At 39.8% G+C, this 20,647-nt stretch overlaps 1 protein-coding gene across 7 annotated transcripts in view; it reads right to left on the bottom strand.

The window, feature by feature from the left end:
* Positions 1 to 19,547, bottom strand: part of anks1ab (ankyrin repeat and sterile alpha motif domain containing 1Ab) — a 61,877-nt gene extending 42,330 nt beyond the window's left edge. For 3 of the 7 annotated variants that reach the window (XM_050038399.1, XM_050038405.1, XM_050038401.1), the window contains exons 1-2: positions 18,661 to 19,401; positions 845 to 917 (exon numbers count right to left, since the gene is read on the bottom strand). In XM_050038399.1, the coding sequence (XP_049894356.1) occupies positions 845 to 917; positions 18,661 to 18,948 (361 nt within the window). In that variant the 5' untranslated portion in view covers positions 18,949 to 19,401. Of the gene's footprint in view, positions 1 to 844; positions 918 to 18,660; positions 19,403 to 19,435 lie in introns of those variants that run through there. The other 4 variants (XR_007569475.1, XM_050038402.1, XM_050038400.1 and 1 more) reach the window with 3 other exon arrangements.
* Positions 19,548 to 20,647: the final 1,100 nt, after the last annotated feature.

Here is a 20,647-nt window from a genome sequence, read left to right as displayed (position 1 = left end):
GCACATATTTTACTGTTCCTGTCTTCCAGCTTGGGCAGTGTTCCACCTTGCTGTGGTTAGCAGATTGTTAATCCATGAAACATACTGCGCATAACTAATGAAGATTTCTTCTTAATAAATCTGAGTAGATTTCTTAAAGGCAATCCTGTGCACACCCAGAGGAGCTGTTACACAATACTGTATGATGAAACCACCTTATGGCAGAGTCTCTAATGGAGGTAGGTTTACACTGTATCAACTCAGGAGTGTTACCTAAACAAACTGAGTCGATGCCAGCTGGCTTCTCCTTCTGCACCGCCTGAAGGACACTTGATGAAGCGTACTATCAATTCAAGCCCTATTGAGATATACAGTAACTCCAGAAAATAAAAAATATGACAGTGAGTGGAATTCAGAATTAGATTTCGCACAACGTGAAAACTTTGTTTATAAGGAAAAAAACAGCATTGTGCCAAACAAATGTCAGCTTGAATCTCTTTGACTTATAAGGGCAAAATAAACCCTCCTCTCCATCCCTTCTGAAGGTGTTTGAATAATGAATAGCAGCTATTGGAAAAGCTGCTCACAAATGTAATCAGTGACAGGGTGTAAAAAGTTTGGTTGCTGCTAACATTACATATAAATCCCGTCCAATAAACTCCACGGGGCTATCATGAAAGCAGCACCGAGGGCAATTAAGAGTTTTATAAATGGTTAACGAATAAGACTCACTTAATCCCCAAGACCCAGTTGTCATTTGGTATTAACCAACCACTAAATTACACACCACATAGTCATATCTCTGAAAAAAACACTCCATACTGCATATATTAAAAAATCTATCATCATGGTGGTGAGGCGTTACCTGAGCTTGTTGTGGGCTGTTTCTTTTTGGACGTTTCAATGCCTGCTCCAATCAGGTTCATGATCTTCTCAATCTGTTGAAGAGAACAAGCATGAAACATCAGAGACTGAGTGAACAACTACTAATACATAACAAATCAATACAGAACTGTGGAATACATGTTGGTATTGTAGATTTCTACAAACCATGGATATGTACGATTTTTATGGCATAAGTGCTGCTGGAAATGCCACCAATGTCTCTCTAGGCACACCTGTATTTATATCTGTGCACAATAGTTTCTACAACACGTGTAATCACTCTTATCACAAACATAAGACAATAAAAATAAGAAAAAAATAAGACTGGTAGCTTTCGTGATTCGTGATATTGTCTACTGACAGTTTTCTTTCTCTTTTCTTTCAGCGGTAGGTCGTCTTTGCTGGTGCTTTGTTGTAATTTGCTCTGTACAATAAAGCGATCTATTGTCCTGCTGACGGCTTTCTCCTTTTAAATGTTATCATTCCTCGCACTGGCTGCCAATCAGGGCTTTTTGATGTATCACACACTTATAATTCCCACGCTCAAACGGCGACAAATAATACAATCAATTACAACTTAAATCATAACTTTTTGTAAAGGCACAGTTGAATATTGCAATAATAATGTGTGGTTGGCACACCTGGATTGGTATCATGGCACACCAGTGTACCGCAGCACACCATTTGAGAACCACTGCTCTAAGGACACCTGCTTTTGGTGGCACAATAATGGCCAGAAATGCCACTGAGGTCTCCCTAACAAACAACCACTTTTGTTGTTTGTTGGCCACGAACAATGGGCTGCAGCTTGGCATCTGTCCCGCCTTGGTCTCACACCATCCACCTCCTTCTGATGAGAAACTCAGCTCATAAGCATATAAACAAAACTGCTTCACTTTAAGGGAAAGTTAATATGATACATATGAAATGTACAGATGTAACATATGCGGTTTGCAGAAACGTACAATGCCAACATTTTCTTCTGGTGTGTGGGCTGTGAACTCTTCAAAACATGCTTTAAACTCCTGTCTAACCCTCCCCCAGCCCACCACAGCCAAACCAATTACAAAACAGCACCAGTGAAGGAGTAGCACTGGGTGAGGAGTTAGGACAGAGAGCTGCTGCTGCTGCTTGGAGTATTGGGGTGGAGGCGGGCTGCTTTGCAGTGATGGATTACAAGCAACAGTCCGACGTGGACAGCAATTCAATGACTAACCCACAACTCAGCAAAAAACACAGCAGGGTGAAAAGGTGAGTTACAAGCTTCTGAAACTCCAAATTATCATGGCCTATAGGCAGTCCTATAGCAGAGTCCATCCTGCACAAACAGACCCTCCGGAGATTGTGATCTGTTGCTGACTGTTTCTTAGTGAGCGTTTGATTGCCCTCTCAGACCTGTATTACTTAAGCTTCACAGAAGAAGGCAACAGCTTACTGCAAGGTTAAGTGAGCACAATGCTGCATGCAGGAGATTACAGAGCAACTCAGAGAAGAGTTGTTTAGGGGCTTAGAGCCAAAAATGTTTATTTAAGTAGTCTCTGGCTTTCCAGGAGAGCCAAAATACATTTTCCAGGTTGTTTGCATTTGTTTATTTGCTGGATAACTGAACAGTAACTCAAAATCCAACAAAGGACCTTTTTTCTGCTAGATGCAGCATGTTATCAAGTCCTGTTAAAAATATATGTAGCATGAATAATGAACTTCTTTTTTTCGATCCAGAACCAATAGGCTTTTCACACAGCAGACAATTTGACTTGTCATAGTATGAAAAGCACAGGTGTTACTAATAATATTAATGATGACTCTGTTCTGTTTATGTGTTCAAACTCTGAAGAAGGTGACTAAGCACACCTCCCAAAATGCTGAACTATTCCTTTAAATAGAGCCGCATGAAAACTGAATAAGGTGGAACCACTTAGAGCAGGTGTGAAACAAGTTATCCTAATGTCCCTGCCTCTTATTAAACATTCAAATACAAGGATTGTATTTCACTGATGTCATTAAGCTCAACTGGAACAGACAGTTCATTCTGAAGTACCCAGCGTCATATTCGTTCCACATAAATATACCCAGTTGTTCATTCATGAGTCATGATATTCCAACTAAAACAAACAGTCTGGGATTTATCATATGTACTGCATTTTGAGTAATCATCACTCATCGCTGGTTGAGTGTAAGCAATTTGTCTACAGCACAGATCACCACACTACTCGCTGACACTTCATGCTTCAAGGACAACAGGACCTCGTACACAGAGCGCACCATTCGCCTCACTACAAAGAAAATAGACTATACATATTAATAGCATTCAATAATACTTGACTGTTGTAAGGAAGAGAAGAGAAGTAGATGTTTTGATTATTTCAAGCAGTTAGCAGGCTGGGGTCACCTAAAATTCTGCGTGGGAACTACTGCAGATCAGGCTGGGAACTAAATTTAGAATCACTAGAGGAGTCTATTCACAATCAGCAATGAAGATTTTTTGCAAGCCTGAAAAGCTGATTCTGCTTTCACTAGTGACACCAGAGACACAGCCAGGCTTATTTGATGTAATATTTAGTGTTTGAAAAAGCCCTATGCACTTCGCTAGTGGCATCAACACTGTGGAAAAGCCTTGATTCATTTGGAAGTCAGGCACGTGGGACGCATGGCATATGCCTCAAGCTACACAGACCTCACATTACTCTTTGAATTAACCCAGTTACATTCTATATCATACACACACACACACACACATCAGGACTGCATTACATCTGAGCTTAAGTGCACCTTTATTAAAACCCGTCACAAAAAATGCTGCCTCTAGGGAATCCCGCGTCATCACAGTTAAAGTGCTGAAACATTTCATAACACCATGCAGTCTCATCCACTGTTTAAATAGCAAGATGTTAGGCAGTGTGGAAACACTCTAAATATATTTTTGTTATTCAAAAGATACACGATTTAAACATACAGTATGTAACACATTCTTTTAATGAAATACAGATGCCATGTGAACTCAGGTCAATTGGTCCATTAGTGTTTCTATCCATCCATTAGCTATGACCTTGAGGGTCGCTAGGGGACTGTAGTCCATCCCAGCTGACATTGGGCAAGTATACCCTTGGCAAGGTCGCCAGTCAATCACAGGGCTGACACGTAGGCCCTGTTTACATCTGGTTTTAACATGCGTCCTGGGTGATTGGATCACAAGTGGACAGCTCTAACTACAAGTGTGTACACAACCAATACACGGTGAGATCCAATTGCTCAGACCATACTCGGAGGTCACCTGGCCACATATGGCTAAATTCTTTAAGCAGGGTATTTACTTTACCGGGGAGTCCCATTGAGATCAAAAATCTCTTTAACAAAAGAGACCTGGCCAAGGTAGCAGCCGTACAAAACCACAAGGTATTAAAATACACTATATACAACGAGATATACGAAATTAACAATAAAAAAGAGGAACAGCTATTTACTACAGTGGCCTCTCATATAAACAACCACATGCCTTCATGATGCCCTTAAAGTCATCAATGGATACAAAAGTTTTGATTTTAGATTTTCCATGCCCAAGGTGCACAGCAGGAAAATGCCGTTTTCCCCAGATCTGTAAAAAACCCAGTGTACAATGAGCCCTGAACCACATTGAAGACCGCCTACTCAGCTGATGTCATGCTTAGTTGACTCCCCACCAGAAAACTGTCTGTGGGTGCAGTTGCACCAAGACACAGCTGAAGGACAGTCTCTGGGGCCTCTCTCCTCCTAGCGAATGGTCAGTTCATAGTCATTGCCTGGTTACCAGGATCTAATGCAGCAGCAGCTGTTAAAAGGTTCCAACAAACTCACACCGACACCAAAACGGCTTCACTCTGTCGTTAAACCCTTTAATAATCATTAGGTAATGTTAGCCACAGGGCTGCAGCCTGGCAGTCTGAGATTCTAATCATCAATTTGAAACCCCTCAGTCGACTGAGATTGCTTCAAGTCAAGCTGTCTGTTTTTTTGCTAGGCAATGCACTGTGCAGTGTAATTCTGGAGACGTTTTGGTCCCCAGATTTTGCAGTGTGAGTGCTCTTGACTTTGAAATACAAAAGTCACACAATAAAATAAACAGACTATATGATCGATGCAGCGGTAGACCAGCAGCTCCCGTGTTCAGCGAGGAAAATGGAGTCTGACTGTGAGGAGAGCATAGGTAAGTTTCACTTTTAACTCCCAATCAGAAAATGCTGTCTGTTTGGAAGTACTGAGCATTCAACTGGATTTCCGTTTTGGAATTTTCATTCAACAGAGGCATGCAAGAACAACATCTTCTTCACAAATTAAACGCATATAGAATGAGAAATGAATATACTAATGATTTGTGGGATGAAGTATTCCTTTAACTACTAAATCCACTTCAGCCTTGAACAGCAGCCACAGATAGTCTGGTGAAAATCAGGTTGTAATAGAGTGTTTTACCTATGAGAAGCATTTTGCGACAAACTTCTTTACTTTTCTTACTAAGAGTTAGATGAGAAGATTGATACCACTCTCAAATAGGAGTGGTATCAATCTTCTCATCCAATTCTCAGGAGGAAAGCTGAGAAACACACTGACGGGTGTTTCTATTATTTTGTCCACCCCATTTATATCTATAATATAAGCTAGGCAACAGAAACACCTCTCTACATAATGCAATACAGTTCAAGAGCACCACAAGCTTCATCCTCACAAATGAGTGACTGAGCGTACATGGAATTGAGTTAAGTATTGAGTTTTCCTTATTGGACATGTATTACTAAGGGAAAGGTGAAGTTCCCCTGACCTGCAACTGCATGCCAGCTCTCAGTGGAAATTAACTCCACACAAAGAGCGCTTTCCAGTGAATGACTGGGAGCAGGCTGGAAATAATCAACTCAGGAGATCTTTTCACACAGAAATCTAATTGCTGGTGCAGTTGTGAAGCGCGTGAGGCTCTGAGTGGACTGTCATTAAATCACTGGTGCGCAACTCTGAGTGATAGCGCCACATCCTGAAATGATTTACATGTTAATACCGGTTGATCTGCCCTTCAATTCCTGCGCACACTGCAAAAATGATCCATTTAATGTCACCGTTTCATGCTCAAGTTTAGGTAGAAAGATCTGACAGGAAGGTGAAATAATTTTTGTTTAGTTCCAATATAAGTCAAGTGGTTGGTGGATTTTTTGTGCACATATCACATATTTGGCACTTGCCTTATTCTGCATTATCTCTAGATATTATGACTCTTTCTCTTCAAACTCAAAACAGATGAAAATACAAAAGGAAACCAGCTCCTCTGAAAACTGGTCTTCATTTCATTTATAAGAATACATTACAAGGCCTTGGTGGTCAGATAATTTGATTTTAGAAAACAAAAACCTTTAGCAAGACTTCCAGACCCAAAAACAGACCTTAGGTTCACACCTTCTAGTACAACTCAAAGGACTACAAAGTCAGGACCAAACTTAAATTGCTACTGATCTTGGGTTTGTGATTTTGATTGGATCCAAAAGGACCAGAGACAGATTAAATGAGCAACATAGGCTGGATTTTTTTTTTCCAGGCAATCAAAGACAGATACAACAGATTGCCGACCTGAATCGACGGGGCTTCAACATGTTGGAGACTGTGCTTGTTAGTTCTAAGAGAGCTCCATATTAGCCAGGAGTCGGCCAGTTTTATCCTGAGTCAGTCAGCCTCAGTGGGCTCCTCTGCAGGCCTCATTATACCTACATTCATTATGTGCATCGCTGCTCCTAAAAAATACACAGTATATATACATACATAAAGGCGCGGTTGCATGAGAAAAACATCAGAATTCTGAAATATGAATATCAATCAGGAAACTGAATATTATAATTAGAATGAATTGTAACATGTTCCCTGTTTGTTCCAGCCGGTCATTTTGGGTGAAGTTGTCATAGTGCGCGGTTGTCTTTTCTTTTTTTGGCAATTTTGCCCTTAATGGACAGGACAGACAAGTGTGAAAGGGGGAGAGAGGGAGAGGGGATGACATGCAGCAAAGGGCCATAGGCTGGATTCGAACCCGGGCTGCTGCGGCAACAGCCTTGTACATGGGGCGCCTGCTCTATCCACTAATCCACCAACGCCCCGACGGTTGTCTTTTTTTAAATGGCACAGAGAACAGAAAAAAGTGAAAATGGTGCAAACACAATCAAACTGTACAATAATTGCTCGAGACTAGGGATGCGCCGATTAGACATCTTAACGATTAAACGTCCGCCATCGCTAGTTGGCACCAGAAATATTAGTCTGTTAAGCCAATTAGTGTTTTATTCGTGTACAAGGCTGCTTAACGGTCATGCAGCCAACCGCCACTAGTGGGTGCTACAGAGCCATAAGACAGCGGCCCCCTCCCCGCGGTAATGCTCGAGTAGTTTTAAAACAGCACAGTGGGATATTGGAGAGATGTCCTCTCTCAAAACCAGTGCGGTTTGGCAGTAATCTGATCTAGAAAATGAATTCAGCAGCAATTAATCTTTTTTGAGATGTTATATTATTTGTTAACTTTAAGTGAATGTTGTCAGATAATGTGCAGTGTTTACATTCATACTGCACAACGCTAAATGCCTCTCATTTCAGCTGAAATTTAATTATAATTTAGACGTTGTTTCTGTCAGATAATCTGCAAGGTTCAATGTGCCCCACATTTCAGAGGCAATTTATTTATTTTAGATGTTATTTCAGTGGTTAACTTTTGACTGAGTTGCCGTCATGTTCACATTCCTACTGCATGGTGCAAAGTGTCTCGTACATCAGCAGCATTTAAAATCCGCCATGGTTGAAGATTGTGATTAAAGGCTTCAAAGGGCTCTTAATGCACATTTTTTGGGGACAATGTTTCAAATACATAGCAATAAATTATGCTAAATTTTGAGTGTTTTCCCTTTTTTAGACTAGTCAGCTAGTTAGTCTTAATTAAAATTTTCATTTAGTCGACAGGGAAATTAGTCGCCAGGAACATCCCTATTTCAGACAGTTATTCAGACAATCAATTCCAGCAGACAGTATCAACAAACGTGACTTCTAGTACATTAACCTAAATGCAGACTCTATCATGATTACTCACTATCAGCTTCAGGATTTGAAGAACACAACAAGTCTACACAGAAACCACACCTGTGTGTCCCACCAGCTCTATACAGTACATTAATCTCCACATCATGCAACAAATGCCTTGACTATACTTCATCATTTTGAACCAATTGTGTGAGACACGAGCTGTCAATCACACTTTGGCTATTGTGAACACCACTGCCAATTAAACTTCACAAGGAGGAAGCAAAATGTTTACTTCCTTTTCTTGTTTTACAAGATGTTCCTGACGCTGCCTCACCAGCCACATTTTGTCAGGGTTTGAGCTGCTCCTTGGTTTCATTGTGCACTGCATTGTGGGGTAACATCAGGAGATCAATGCAAAAACAAAGGCAAATTTAGTATAAATACTGACATACTTAAGTACAGCAGAAACAAAGAGACTATGTGATACAGTCTTAATTCACGTTGCTAGCTACTAAGATAGCAATAATGTGAAATAGTCTTGAACAATGTGCTTTAGCGATAGGGAGTCCAATATTGTCCACTGAGCCAAAGTCTCCTGCGATGGCATGATGATGGCAGTGAGCCCAAAGCGGAGCAGATACTGGAAATGATGGCTGGATATAATAAACTAACCAAAAAGGCCTGCCTGCCTCACTGGCGCTGGCCTGGAAACAGGATTACCGCCTCAGTATCATTGTCAATAAAGACAGATGGGCCAGTAGCTCCACACTATACAAGACCCAGATCACATAATTCTATCCAGCAGTCCACATGATTTGGATTGATTTTTATTTATTTGACAGCTCTGAAACCACACGCCATAAATAAAGCTACTAAAAATGATAATAGTAAAGTCATGATGGGCTTTTCGTGGTTTACTGTAACTGCGGTGAGGCATGGTGACATGAGTGTAAAGTTTTTTCTCACAAATGCATTATTATATTGGTGTTATAAGACTTCATAGTTACAATTCATAGTAAGTGCCAAAAAGGTTTTAGTCATTTCATCACAGAGGTCTTTTAAGGACACTGCACTCAGTTAATGCTTTTCTTTCAGCAACTCCTGGTTCTTAGGTCTTCATACATTACCCACTGCTTTATTAACCACTACATGAAAATAAATGTCAGGATCTTGCAGTGTCACCCCTGCCGTATGATAGAGTATACCATTACTTGATTTGTGTATATTTTGCCATGTAGTTCTCCCTAATCCAGCTTGTCAGGTAGCACTGGAATTGGGACTTAATGTCTAGTAATATCAGATTATCATAAATTAAATTCCTTAGTGTGTATTTTTCCACAAGTAGAAAACAAGACTTATCAACTCTAAATGTGACTGATGAATGAGAGCTGGGGCTGCAACTAACAATTATTTTCATTATTGATTATACTGCCAGTTATTTTTCAAGATTAATCGTTTAATCTTTCAGCCTTCGAAGGGCCATCACAACCCTGGAAAGCCCAAGGTCATGTCGTCAAATGTCTTGTTTTGTCTGACCAACAGTCCAAAACCTGAAAATACTTGAATATTTATGACATGCAATAAAGGAAAGCACAAATCCTCACAAATAAAAAACTCAACCCATCACATTTTTGGCATTTTTGTTTGAAAAATGACTTAAACGATTATCAAAATCAATTATTTTTCTGTCTATCAACTGATTAATCGATCACTTGTTTTAGCTGTGATGAAATCAAAATAGTAATGTTGGATTTGAATCAACTTTATTTGAAATGACTGAACAAACGTATATGTATAACTTTGTTAGGCTGTCTACTTTTAGAGGTGTTACTGGATGAGCTACACATTACATTTCCAGGAATGTTAACACAACTCCTGTGAATTACACAACCTGAAGTACGGATGCACAATATTGAATTTTTTTGCCCATATCCGATATGTCAATATGATAACCGTGTCGATACCAATATTGATATTTTTCCCTACCTAATTTTAGTGATCAATAAGTCTCTTCTGTGGTGAAATTAACATCATATTATGCATGCATACTCTTATCATAAGCAGATGGAAACATGAAATGCAAAACTTTTCAATTTATATAATACTAATTCATTGTGCAAAATAAGAATAAGCATGTTGGCCCTTTCTGATAGTTCATTTTAAAGCCAATATCGGCCGATACTGATGAAGTGCAGATATAATCGTGCATCTCTAAAGCTACTTTTGATAAGCAACTATGTTTTGGGGGAAAGTAAAACTACCCTACGCTTTTCTTTGAGACATCACGTGTATATTTCTGTAACACAAAACTGATCAGGGAAGGCTCATGGTCATGGTTAAATAATTAAATTCCTACTACTATAAAATGGGACACGAACCTACCAGTGTTACAGTAATATGGTTTATATAACCCTCCACTACCCTGCTCTTGACACTTTGTTTTTATAAAGATAAAATGTTACTGGTCAGCAATATATTTTCTGCAAAATATGATTTCCAAATAAAATGCAAAATAATCACATTTGACAGTAATTTGTAAAAGACTGGGCCGAGAGCAGCAGCTGCAATTGGACCAGCTAAGCAAAACTGTATACAGTTAATGAAAAGCATCACTTAGTCTGACAAAGGGAAAACCAGATTTCTGTTTCAAGCTGATGGTCACCACATTCAAGTTTCTGAATTTATATTTAAATGTAAGAATCTCTTCCCTTACTAGATTACATTATACAATCATTTAATGTGATGAAACAGCCTTCAAACCCTCACATAGCGATTTTCAAACTAGCAAACGTCCATTTTTTGAAAGCACACGATAGCGTTTTAACACTTCTAGCCCTTGCATGTGTAGAACAACTGCATTTCACAGCAGGCTGGATGAGATGTGGTGTCTCATGTTTCACCTGGTAAGAAATTTTACGGGCAATGTGGCAGGTGAAAAGGACTGTGCCTCCCCCCCACCGCCCAGCCCCCACCAACACCATCACCACTACTCTCATATTCATGTACCACATCTGTCTAACCAGATCTTGGGATGTGTTCACTCTGCCGTGCCTCTCTATATGAATTATAAACCAGCTTACATGTACTTTGAAAATATTCTCTCTATATCAACTGGATTTACCAACATGAAAATGGTTTTTTGTGAGTTAAATTTTTTTTCACTGTGGCCAAATCAAATTCATAGTGACTGAAAACTAATTTTGTTTAATAGGCGCTAAGATACGTATATCTGTTTTCACAATATTAATTTCAAAAGTACTATATTACAAAGAGGTAGAAATTCTTTACGCTAAAAAAGGAACATAATAAACCAAAATGAACATAATAAAAATATGAGTATTTTCATTAGAGATTCCAATCTATGTGTGTTACGTAAGACCAGAGCCATTAGCAGGTGTAGCAGCATATAAACCCATACACATACACACACTGTATGCACTTTAAAAGCTTGCATGTGTAATGACCCAAGGAATACCGCTGGGAAATTTAGAGTACGCACACGAATGAAGCCACTCAAGCATCTGTAACATGTGGTGGTGTTAACCTTTGCCTTTTGAGTATCGAACAGATGTGGTGAGATGTCAATCACCTTAATCATACATGCCATTTCTATTATTAGTACAGTGTGTAATGGTCACTGGAATGCATGATTATTATGTAATAAGGTTTATTACGGTTATCTGTTGTATTTAAAAGGAAGAATCCACACTGACAAGTAGTGAAAGCAGTGTGGATGTACCTTACATTTATGGATCCATTTTGTTGTGAAGGTGTATGTTTAATATTTCCGCAGACAACTCGCCAAACGTCAACAGGAGGATGTTAAATTTTTCCGTGGCAGCCACAACACAGTTTAAGAAACAATTACATTTGCTAAATGACTGGTATTGACAATAGCGTTTAAAATGGAAGACAACCTATAGGATGGCTTAATTTATCAGATATGTGCTATGGTAACATAAAATAGTAGCTAACCGTGTGAGGTGAAGTATATTGTTAATGTCCATAAGATGCAGCTAGTTAGCTGTTGTGCACTTTTAAGGTATAACTCCTTAAAGTGGAAACAGACAACCTTTCAACATTTTCTCCCTAGCGTTTTCAAGTGGTATTTTTTGATTGCTTTTCCCTTTCCTTCAAGCCTCCCTCAGTTACTTTGGTTGTTTCACTGTCCGCCATTTCAGCTCCTGGGGATAGTAACTTCCAAGCACTTACTCTGATACTCTTTGGTAATTGGGTATAGCTACCGTGGAAAATAAAGGCGCTTTCCTCTTCCCGTTTTGGCTGGGCAGGGTTGACACACCTCCTTTGCGCCATCAAATTAGCCTTCATTTTCCCAGGAGATCGTACCCTATGGCAGACCAAATTACATGGTGAAAGTGAGGGTTATAGGAATCAACCTCAACACTGATGGTGCTGTTATTCTATAGCCATCACATAATGCAATCAACCTTTACTTCATAATGATGCGTTAAAGCAAAAAATGTGTCTATTTCCATCACAAAAATGCAATATCTGTATCTGTACATACTATGAAATATCTATACGTAATAAATGCACTAATGTCTTTATATTTAGATTTATATCTTGCTTTTTTTACAGCTTAAAATTAATCAATCAGGTGCAATATCAGTATTGTTCAGTCTGTCTCTTTATTATATTCCGCTTCTTTTTTATGCTTCCTTATTACATTGTTTTGTGTTTTTTATACTGTTTGCTTATCATAATGCTGTTTGTTTTTGTACAGTTTATTTATTTTAAGTACTTACAGTATATATTGCTTTGTAGTTTTTTCTACTGATGCTTCTTGTTTGCTTTATCCCTCTGCTGCTGTAATGTTGGGAATGCTAAATTAGGAATAATGATAAATTTAGTTTGGAGGTTAGACCACTACCGTTTGGACAGTACTTTAGCAATAATATTCTTCACCTTAAAAGTTTAGCTTGTAGCTATTATTTCATGTTACCACACATGTAGTTGATGGCATTTTGACCGGTTTCTGCAGTGGATCGTTAATGTTAGCTAGCTTACGTTAGCTTTAATGTGACGCAGGTGGATTTTAATTGCAGTTTAGCCCTTTAGCTAGCTAACGGAACTCGCGCTAGCTAACTAATTTACATGAAGCTGACAATGAATTAATGTCTATATTAGACAAAACTAATAGTTAACACATAAGACACTAAACATTTTTACTGAAACCTTGACTTACAGTTAAAACGTCCATCCGAGCAATTAAACAACCTGTCTCACAGCAGTTGAAGACATCACCTGTATGTGGTATCATGTTACCAACGTACTTTGGGTTAAGGCTGCATAGGGACTGTTGCTGTCAATATGTAACGGCATAATTAAACTAAAATTAAAATTCCCATTCTGCTTTTTTTAGGCAAACCTTTAGTGGATTTATTCGGCTTGATGTTTGTTTGTTTGGACTAGTGTCCCGGGCTCCACCCTGCTGCCCAAATTTGGACTTTTCCGACTACAACTGACAAACATGGCGGCCACCGGAAATGCTCTGAAATGAAATGATTTTTGATTATTTGACTTCCGTTTTTGTGTTTATTTTATTTATTTATTTATTTATTTACATCACATTGTTTAAAAAAAAATTCAAATATGATAATACGGCAACCTTAAACACTTTTTTAAAAAATATATTATTATATTATATTTAATTTACTTATTTCATGTTAACTGAAGTAGCCTAACTGATGGCTATTCAATGAATTTTGGACTTCAGGGATTTTTTTTTCTTTATCTCTGTTAAATGTGTTCAGTGAAATTTAGTTGGAGAGAATGAAGGGTAGATGTGCAAGGGATTTTGTTTACAGTGAGGAAAGGCATCTTCACATTGTATGAATTATGGACAGACTTCAGCGATAAAGTTTAACAGCAATTAACATGGAGTCTTAATTCATGATGATGCATGAGAAATTATGTCAAACTATAAAATACAATGTGCAATAAATATGCTTACTCTAGCCTAAGTCAATGATGTGATGTGCTGTCCCAATCACCAAGAGGTGTTGGAATATGATATATCCTTCTTTCCTCCTCAAATGGATAGGTAACATCTTCAGTATTACAGAACTATATCATTTGTTCATTTATTTACAGCAAGAAAACTTACAGAATCACTCTGAATGCACCCTACTTATTTTAATATATCTAATATTTTTATCAATAGGCTATGCAATGTGATCATCATACATTAAAGAATGATAAACAGTGAGCATCCATACAGACGTCGCCCAAATCAGATGTCAAAAGAATGATTTACTAATCCAACAAAAGCTGTCAGGACAGGTAGAGGACATCATAAAGTGACATCATAAATTTTGAACCATCACACAGGCAATGACACTCACCATGCAGAAGCAGCCACCCATTACAGGGCTGAGAGTGATGTCTTTGAGGTTTTCCATAGAGTATTTGCCTTATTAAAGTTTCATTTAGTTAGAGTAATGACACCTCCAGAAGGCGTAAAATGAATTAAAGTGTCCTGCACACTTAAAAATATCCAGTCTTATTCAAATAAGACACTAGATCATTTTTGCTCTGTATGAAGTTGTTCATAAAGTAAGCTGCAGAAAAGAAATTCGACAAAACTACAACAGGAGCAAAAATGGTCAACAATACACAATCTGCCAGACATGATAAAACTCAAATCATGTATCATTCTAACAACATACCAGCATTTGTATTCAGTACTTTAGCTTTCTGTGTGTTCCTGTACTGACATACGTGTGTGTTTACATATCTGATCTAAAGCCCAGCCTCCCTCTGAGCCTCGTGTGTCGCTTCAGTGTTTGATGGCGGCCGATCGCTTCATGAGATACACTCACAAGCAAGGGTAAATTTTTGCCCTCACCACACACACACACAAACTCACACAGGCATATCCCCAACCCAAACAAATCCCTTGAAACCTGGAAGAGAAACAGACACTCAGGAACAGCTGCAAAACAGGATGCCCTTGAGAACCGGACACTCCACCCAACATGGCCTGAATAAACAGTTTTGTCAGAGAGCACAGGGGTGGAGCAGAGGGCAGGCTCGGGACAGGGAGGGATGACAAAGAGAGGGGTGTGCGGAGCCAAGTAAAACTTCGAGATCTCCTGGTACTTTAAAGAGACACCCAGCTGCCCTTGCTGTAAAGATGAAAAGGGTACATGCTCACGACATACTGTAAAGGCCAGACACCATTTATGTGATCATACCCTCGGCAGGGCTGTCGTCAAGTCCGAGACCAGACCAAGTCCAAGTTTGAACAGTTTCAAAATAGATTCAAATCAAAATGGGGACGCGGCTAAGTCAAGACCAAGACTTTAAAAGAAACAAAACAGCCCCAATTCAGTATTCTTCAAACTGTGTTGCCGCACTGTTTTTTAAGTGAAAGTCAACTGTATTATCACTTCAATCACTCAGTCTGAGTTCAGTGAAGTTTAAAGTTTACTGAATCTTTCTGTGATATCAACAACAAAAGAAAGGTAATGGATTATGCATCTATCCAGCGCATCAACAGCACCTGCTTTGTGTTACAGGACTGTTAGATCAAAGTAGCTCTTCCTCACTTGTTTTTGTGTAGCATACAATGTAAATATCCCTTTATAGATGCATTTGATGAAATTATGATCACACAGCTCAGTCAGTAGAAGAAAATGCTGGCATTTTATGTTCCTGCAAACCATGGATACATTTCATACGTATCACATCAGTGTTTCTGAAGTGACATAGTATATGAGCTGATTTTATCATCAGGAGGAGGAGGGCAAGCCACAGACCCCTGTTTGAGATCAATAAACAACAAAACCAGTTGGATTTTAGGGGGTCATCGCTGCATTTCCAGCAGCTTTTTAGCCATCAAACATGGGTGTTTTTTAGCCACCCTTTACTGTGTCTCCACCAAGCATAATGCCACAGAAATTGATTGTTTTTTATAGAGGCATTGCTGTGTTTCCAGCTGGGATAGTGCCACCAAAACCAGGTCATTTAAACCAAAACATGACCTTTGCCTAATCATAATCAAGTGGATTTTTTGCCTAAACCTTACCACATGTTTACCAAAGTGTAAAGAAATGTTAAGTTTCAATATATCTGCTACATATTAACATACAAAGTAATGTATGCATCGGTTACAGTGACATTTATGATCAAAAACTGATTCATGTATACGCATAGTTAAAAAATGACTATGAAAATATAATATTCTTTCCACACATTATGCATAAAACTTGTTTGCTTGTTACATGGCAAAGACACAGTATGAAAAATAGAGCAACATGTAAGGAAGAATTTTGCATCTTTTTGGAGCTAACAGCAGAGCAGCCCCTTCAGTGTGCAAAGAAACCCAGAGCAGAGCCCCACCTGAAGAAATTAAGGACTAGCCACTAACCAAACCTAATTTTACTTTTCTCAGTATTTAGGGGAAAAAAAAATCACATTTTACTTAATAATTTAACTGTCCTATTACATTTTCTGGTAAGTCTATCATTTATATTATGGTCTAAATGTTGTTCCAAAGCTGTCTCTGCATCGCTGGATATGTAATTGTGTTGGAGATATAAGATATTTTGTGTGATGTAATATCAGAATCAGCCAACTTCAACACGTATAGTGTAATCGCAGGATGTAAACCCCTCTTCATGTTAAACCCCTTAAATACAAATACTGTACATTATTACCTAGGACATATCCTCTGTGTCCTCTCGATGGTAGCTACAAATAAGAGAAACCAGTGACTAAGTGGCAATCAAAACAGCCACAAGGCACAGACAAATGCACAATAACAGAGACAACGTCACACAAATACTCAGTCGTGACAAGTTCAAACCTTGAATGAAGGGTGCCAGCATAAATAACTTCTTGAATATACTGTGTGCTTTCAGAATATTATCTTGGACTTCATGACAGGAATTATGTTGCTCTGTAATTCTCTCTCTCAAGGTTAACTCAGCTTTTTGTCAAATTTGCAGATAAAAATGCAAAGTGGCTAAAATCAGAACTGCTCCCAGATAGTTTCTTGAGACAAGATATTGCACAATGCTAAAACTTAAGTGGCTGGTTCGATTTGTCTGAAGTGGGGTTGTATGGGCTACTTATCTATAGTTAGTGTATTACATACAATAGATGTCAGTCGCCACATCCCCAGTTTATAGAAGCAGGCTGGAGTCCGACATGAGAGCTAAGCAATATACTGCTGTGGATGGGGATCAGCAACAATATTTATCTTAGCCACTTAAAAAAAGTCCCACCAAATAAAATCAATATTAGTTTAGCTTTGGGGTTACATTTTTGATGTATGAAAGGCGCTATATAAATAAAGTTTGATTGATTGATTGATAGTTTTCCCATTTATGCCTATCATCAAAGCCACCAGGCTCTGTTGACAAAAACAGTAATTTTAGCTCGCTGAACACAGGAGCTGCTGGTCTACAGCTGCCTCAGTCAGTTAGTTCATTTGTGTTATTGTGTGACTTTGATCAGTCTGGACTAACTCTTTAAAATGACAAAGTCACACAATAACACAAAAAAAAAAAAAACTGATGGAGGCAGTGGTAGACCAGCAGCTCCTCAAGTTTACCTTGACCTTGACCTTGACCTTGAGCTCCTGTCTTCAGGAATATTAAATCAATGTTTTTCTAAATGGAGTCTGGCCTTGGTGAGAGCAATATAACTGCTCCATTTTCCCATTGAAAATCACTCTCTGACATCAAGGTAAGGCGGTGAAAATACTCCCAGTATAGCATTTGTTTAGGTGGCTAAAGTATGTTTTGGTGCTGCCCCCTCCACAGCAGTACATTGCTTAGCTTCCATGTCATTACTCCATCCTGCTTCTCCAAACTGGGGGTGTGCCAACAGACATCTACTGTTTGTAATATACTGTCTATGGATAATTACCCAATGTAACCTCACTTCAAAAAATCTGAACTGTCCCTGCAAACTAATATTCTGAAGATTTAATACTATTTTATTGTTGTGATAGGGCTTAAACACTCAGCAGAAGTGTCAGAGACATCTCAGTCTGCTGTGGGCATTTGCATCTAAACTGTCGACTGTAATAATATTTTATCAGTCATCAGCCATTGTCCCCACAGGTTTCAACGTTTGGAGGTTTTGGTAAGAAATGATTATTAATTTCAGGGCCTTTGCAGTGCTTTAGGCTGAGCTGCATTGATGCTCCAAGAGTGCTCAAAAATCACAAGTTAAAGCTTTTCGGGGGAGGGGATTGCTCACAGTGGGCTGAAAGTAGATGGCGTAAGACGGAGCAAAGGAGCCAGAGGAGTGCAGGAGGAGACAGTGGAAGCGTGGGTCGGCCCCAGAGACATGTACTGAGTGGATGTGGAATGACAGCACAAGCCCAATTAGTCTTGGATGCCAGGGCTGCTACAGGGAGGTCGGTGCAAGTGATCAAGCCATTCATGCATTCAAGCACTCACCCACAGGCACTCTACGCCAACAGCCTGGGTAAAGTTACTACAGTCTATCACTGCTTCTGCTGGACTCCTGATCGCTCTCATACTGCTGCCTCTGCTCTGCTTCCTTCCTTCCTTCCCTTTCTCTCTCTCTCCTGAAATATGCTGCTTCACCCGTTTCCACTTCTTTCTTTTTCTCTCACTAACCCTCAGTCGCATCTCTTATCATGCCTCTCTTTTTTCAACACATTCGCTAACACACTCTCTCTCTTAAGGACATAAACACACTCTACTTGAAAGCCTGACAGTGCCACTCCCTCTGCCATCGACACCCTCCCACTTGTTTCCCATCCCCAGAGCTTGATATTACCTCATCCCACTCGGAGGCAAAAGAAGGCATGCGCTCCATGGACGGTTGCCCAGAGCTGCAGTTAGACACGGACCCACTGCGGCCAGCCAGACCTCCATCCTCCTCTCCCAGTGGAGACGCTAACAAGTCAGAGTCCGACTTGGACAGGCTTCGAATCAGCCCCAGGTCTGCAGGTCTGACTTTGACCGCTGCCACCGATGCAGCTGAAACTTCTCTTGAGTCCTTCATGTCAGCTTTCGGATTCTGCTTCACCTTGGCGGGGTTGGCATCCTGCGTGCACTCTGCCATTGTTTTGGAGCTGCCAAGTGCAGCTCAGGATCCTCGGTTTCCTTGAGTCAAGAGGGCAATCCAGGATCTTTGTGGAACTTTTAAACTTCCAGAAAGCCAGTCAATGATTGTACTGAAACAGATTAATAAAATATAAGTACTGTAGGCTTGCAGATTTTACCCCCAACATATACAAAGTGCTCCTGTTTGGAGGGAAAGGAAATACGAAAGGGAGAGACTTGTTGTGCACAGAAACAAGCATCGAGGTCCACCCACTAGTTGTATCCTGTTGCCCTCCCCTTAGTGACTGGCTCCCACAAAGAGTCCCCCTCCTTAATCCTCTCACATGTGACTTTTTTACTCAAAGTCTGCTTTTCTGGCCACATGTCTAACGTCGCCATAAAATTCTTTGCCAGGAGAATCTAACACACAGAGATACATTCAAATACATACAGTGCTCTAACCTCATCACTGTTAATCAAAATAAAGAATTTATGCATCCTCTTACCTGCTCTGGTGCTCTCCCTGCTCCGTGTCTTTGTGTCCGTCCTGTTCTGAGGTTGTTTCCAGACTCTCCAGGAGGACCAGCTCTGTCCCGTACTGAGGATCAGAGGACGGGAGGATCCCAAAGCCTGGCCTTATTCAGACTGACAGCTGGGGTAATCAGGTTACTGACGCACTGGGTGGCTGCTCCATTTTAAAGAAGGGAAGCCGGGATTCCTCCTTTTCTCTGTCTGCGTGTGTGTGTGTCTGCAGGAGAGTGAGGTTACTGAGTTGAGATTAGTCTTGTTATTGTAGGGCAGACGTGGCGTAAATTGTGTTTCAGACCTTTTTGAACTGACGTGGACTGTTGTATCAACTGCCACACATACAAGTAAAAGTCCAAGCGGAAGTACAAAAGTATTAGCATGAAAATATATTTAAGGTATCAAACATAACTTTATTCATTATGCAGATTGGCTCATTTCAGAATCAAATCAAAATGGGGACACGGCTAAGTCAAGACCAAGACTTTAAAAGAAACAAAACAGCCCCAATTCAGACAGACAACCATTCACACTCACATTCACACCTACGGACAATTTAGAGTCACCAGTTAACCTGCATGTCTTTGGACTGTGGGAGGAGAAAACCCTGACATTGGGAGTACATGCAAACTCTGCACAGAAGGGCTCCTCCACCCTGAGTTTGAGTTTGTGCCACCTAATATGCACCTATATACCGCCTTATATACATTCCTGTATTTAAGAGGCTGTAGCTGAATGGGTTTTAAAGCTAGAGTGCCGGTGCTGGTATCATACGAAACTGGAAGACCTAAGGAATCCATTGGTACCAACTATGTCATGTGTGCCAAGAGGAGGGTTAAGAAGAGGGTTACATAATGCTCCAAAGTTAGGCTACATTTTGGCAAAGGAAAACTGGCCATTTTCGCAGGGATCTCTTGACCTTTCACCTCGAGATATCTGAATGAAAATGGGTTCTATGGGTACCCTCAAGTCTCTCCTGTACAGCCATGCCCACTTTAGGCTAGCCCTATGCCCTTTGGGGCAAGTATAAATGTGTTATTTTTGCTTATCATACTTGAATATTTCTGCATACTGGCGCCCCTTAATGGTATTGGAGTTGCATGAATTGGGTATGACTGGAAAGCTGAGACTCCTGTGGATTCAATGAGCCAAGTTTTATTTATGTGTGATGATATTCGTCCCCATAGAAGACA

Source organism: Epinephelus moara, chromosome 24 (assembly GCF_006386435.1).
Source record: "Epinephelus moara isolate mb chromosome 24, YSFRI_EMoa_1.0, whole genome shotgun sequence".
NCBI classification, from domain to species: Eukaryota; Metazoa; Chordata; class Actinopteri; order Perciformes; family Serranidae; genus Epinephelus; species Epinephelus moara.
This window is presented reverse-complemented; position numbering and strand designations above follow the sequence as displayed.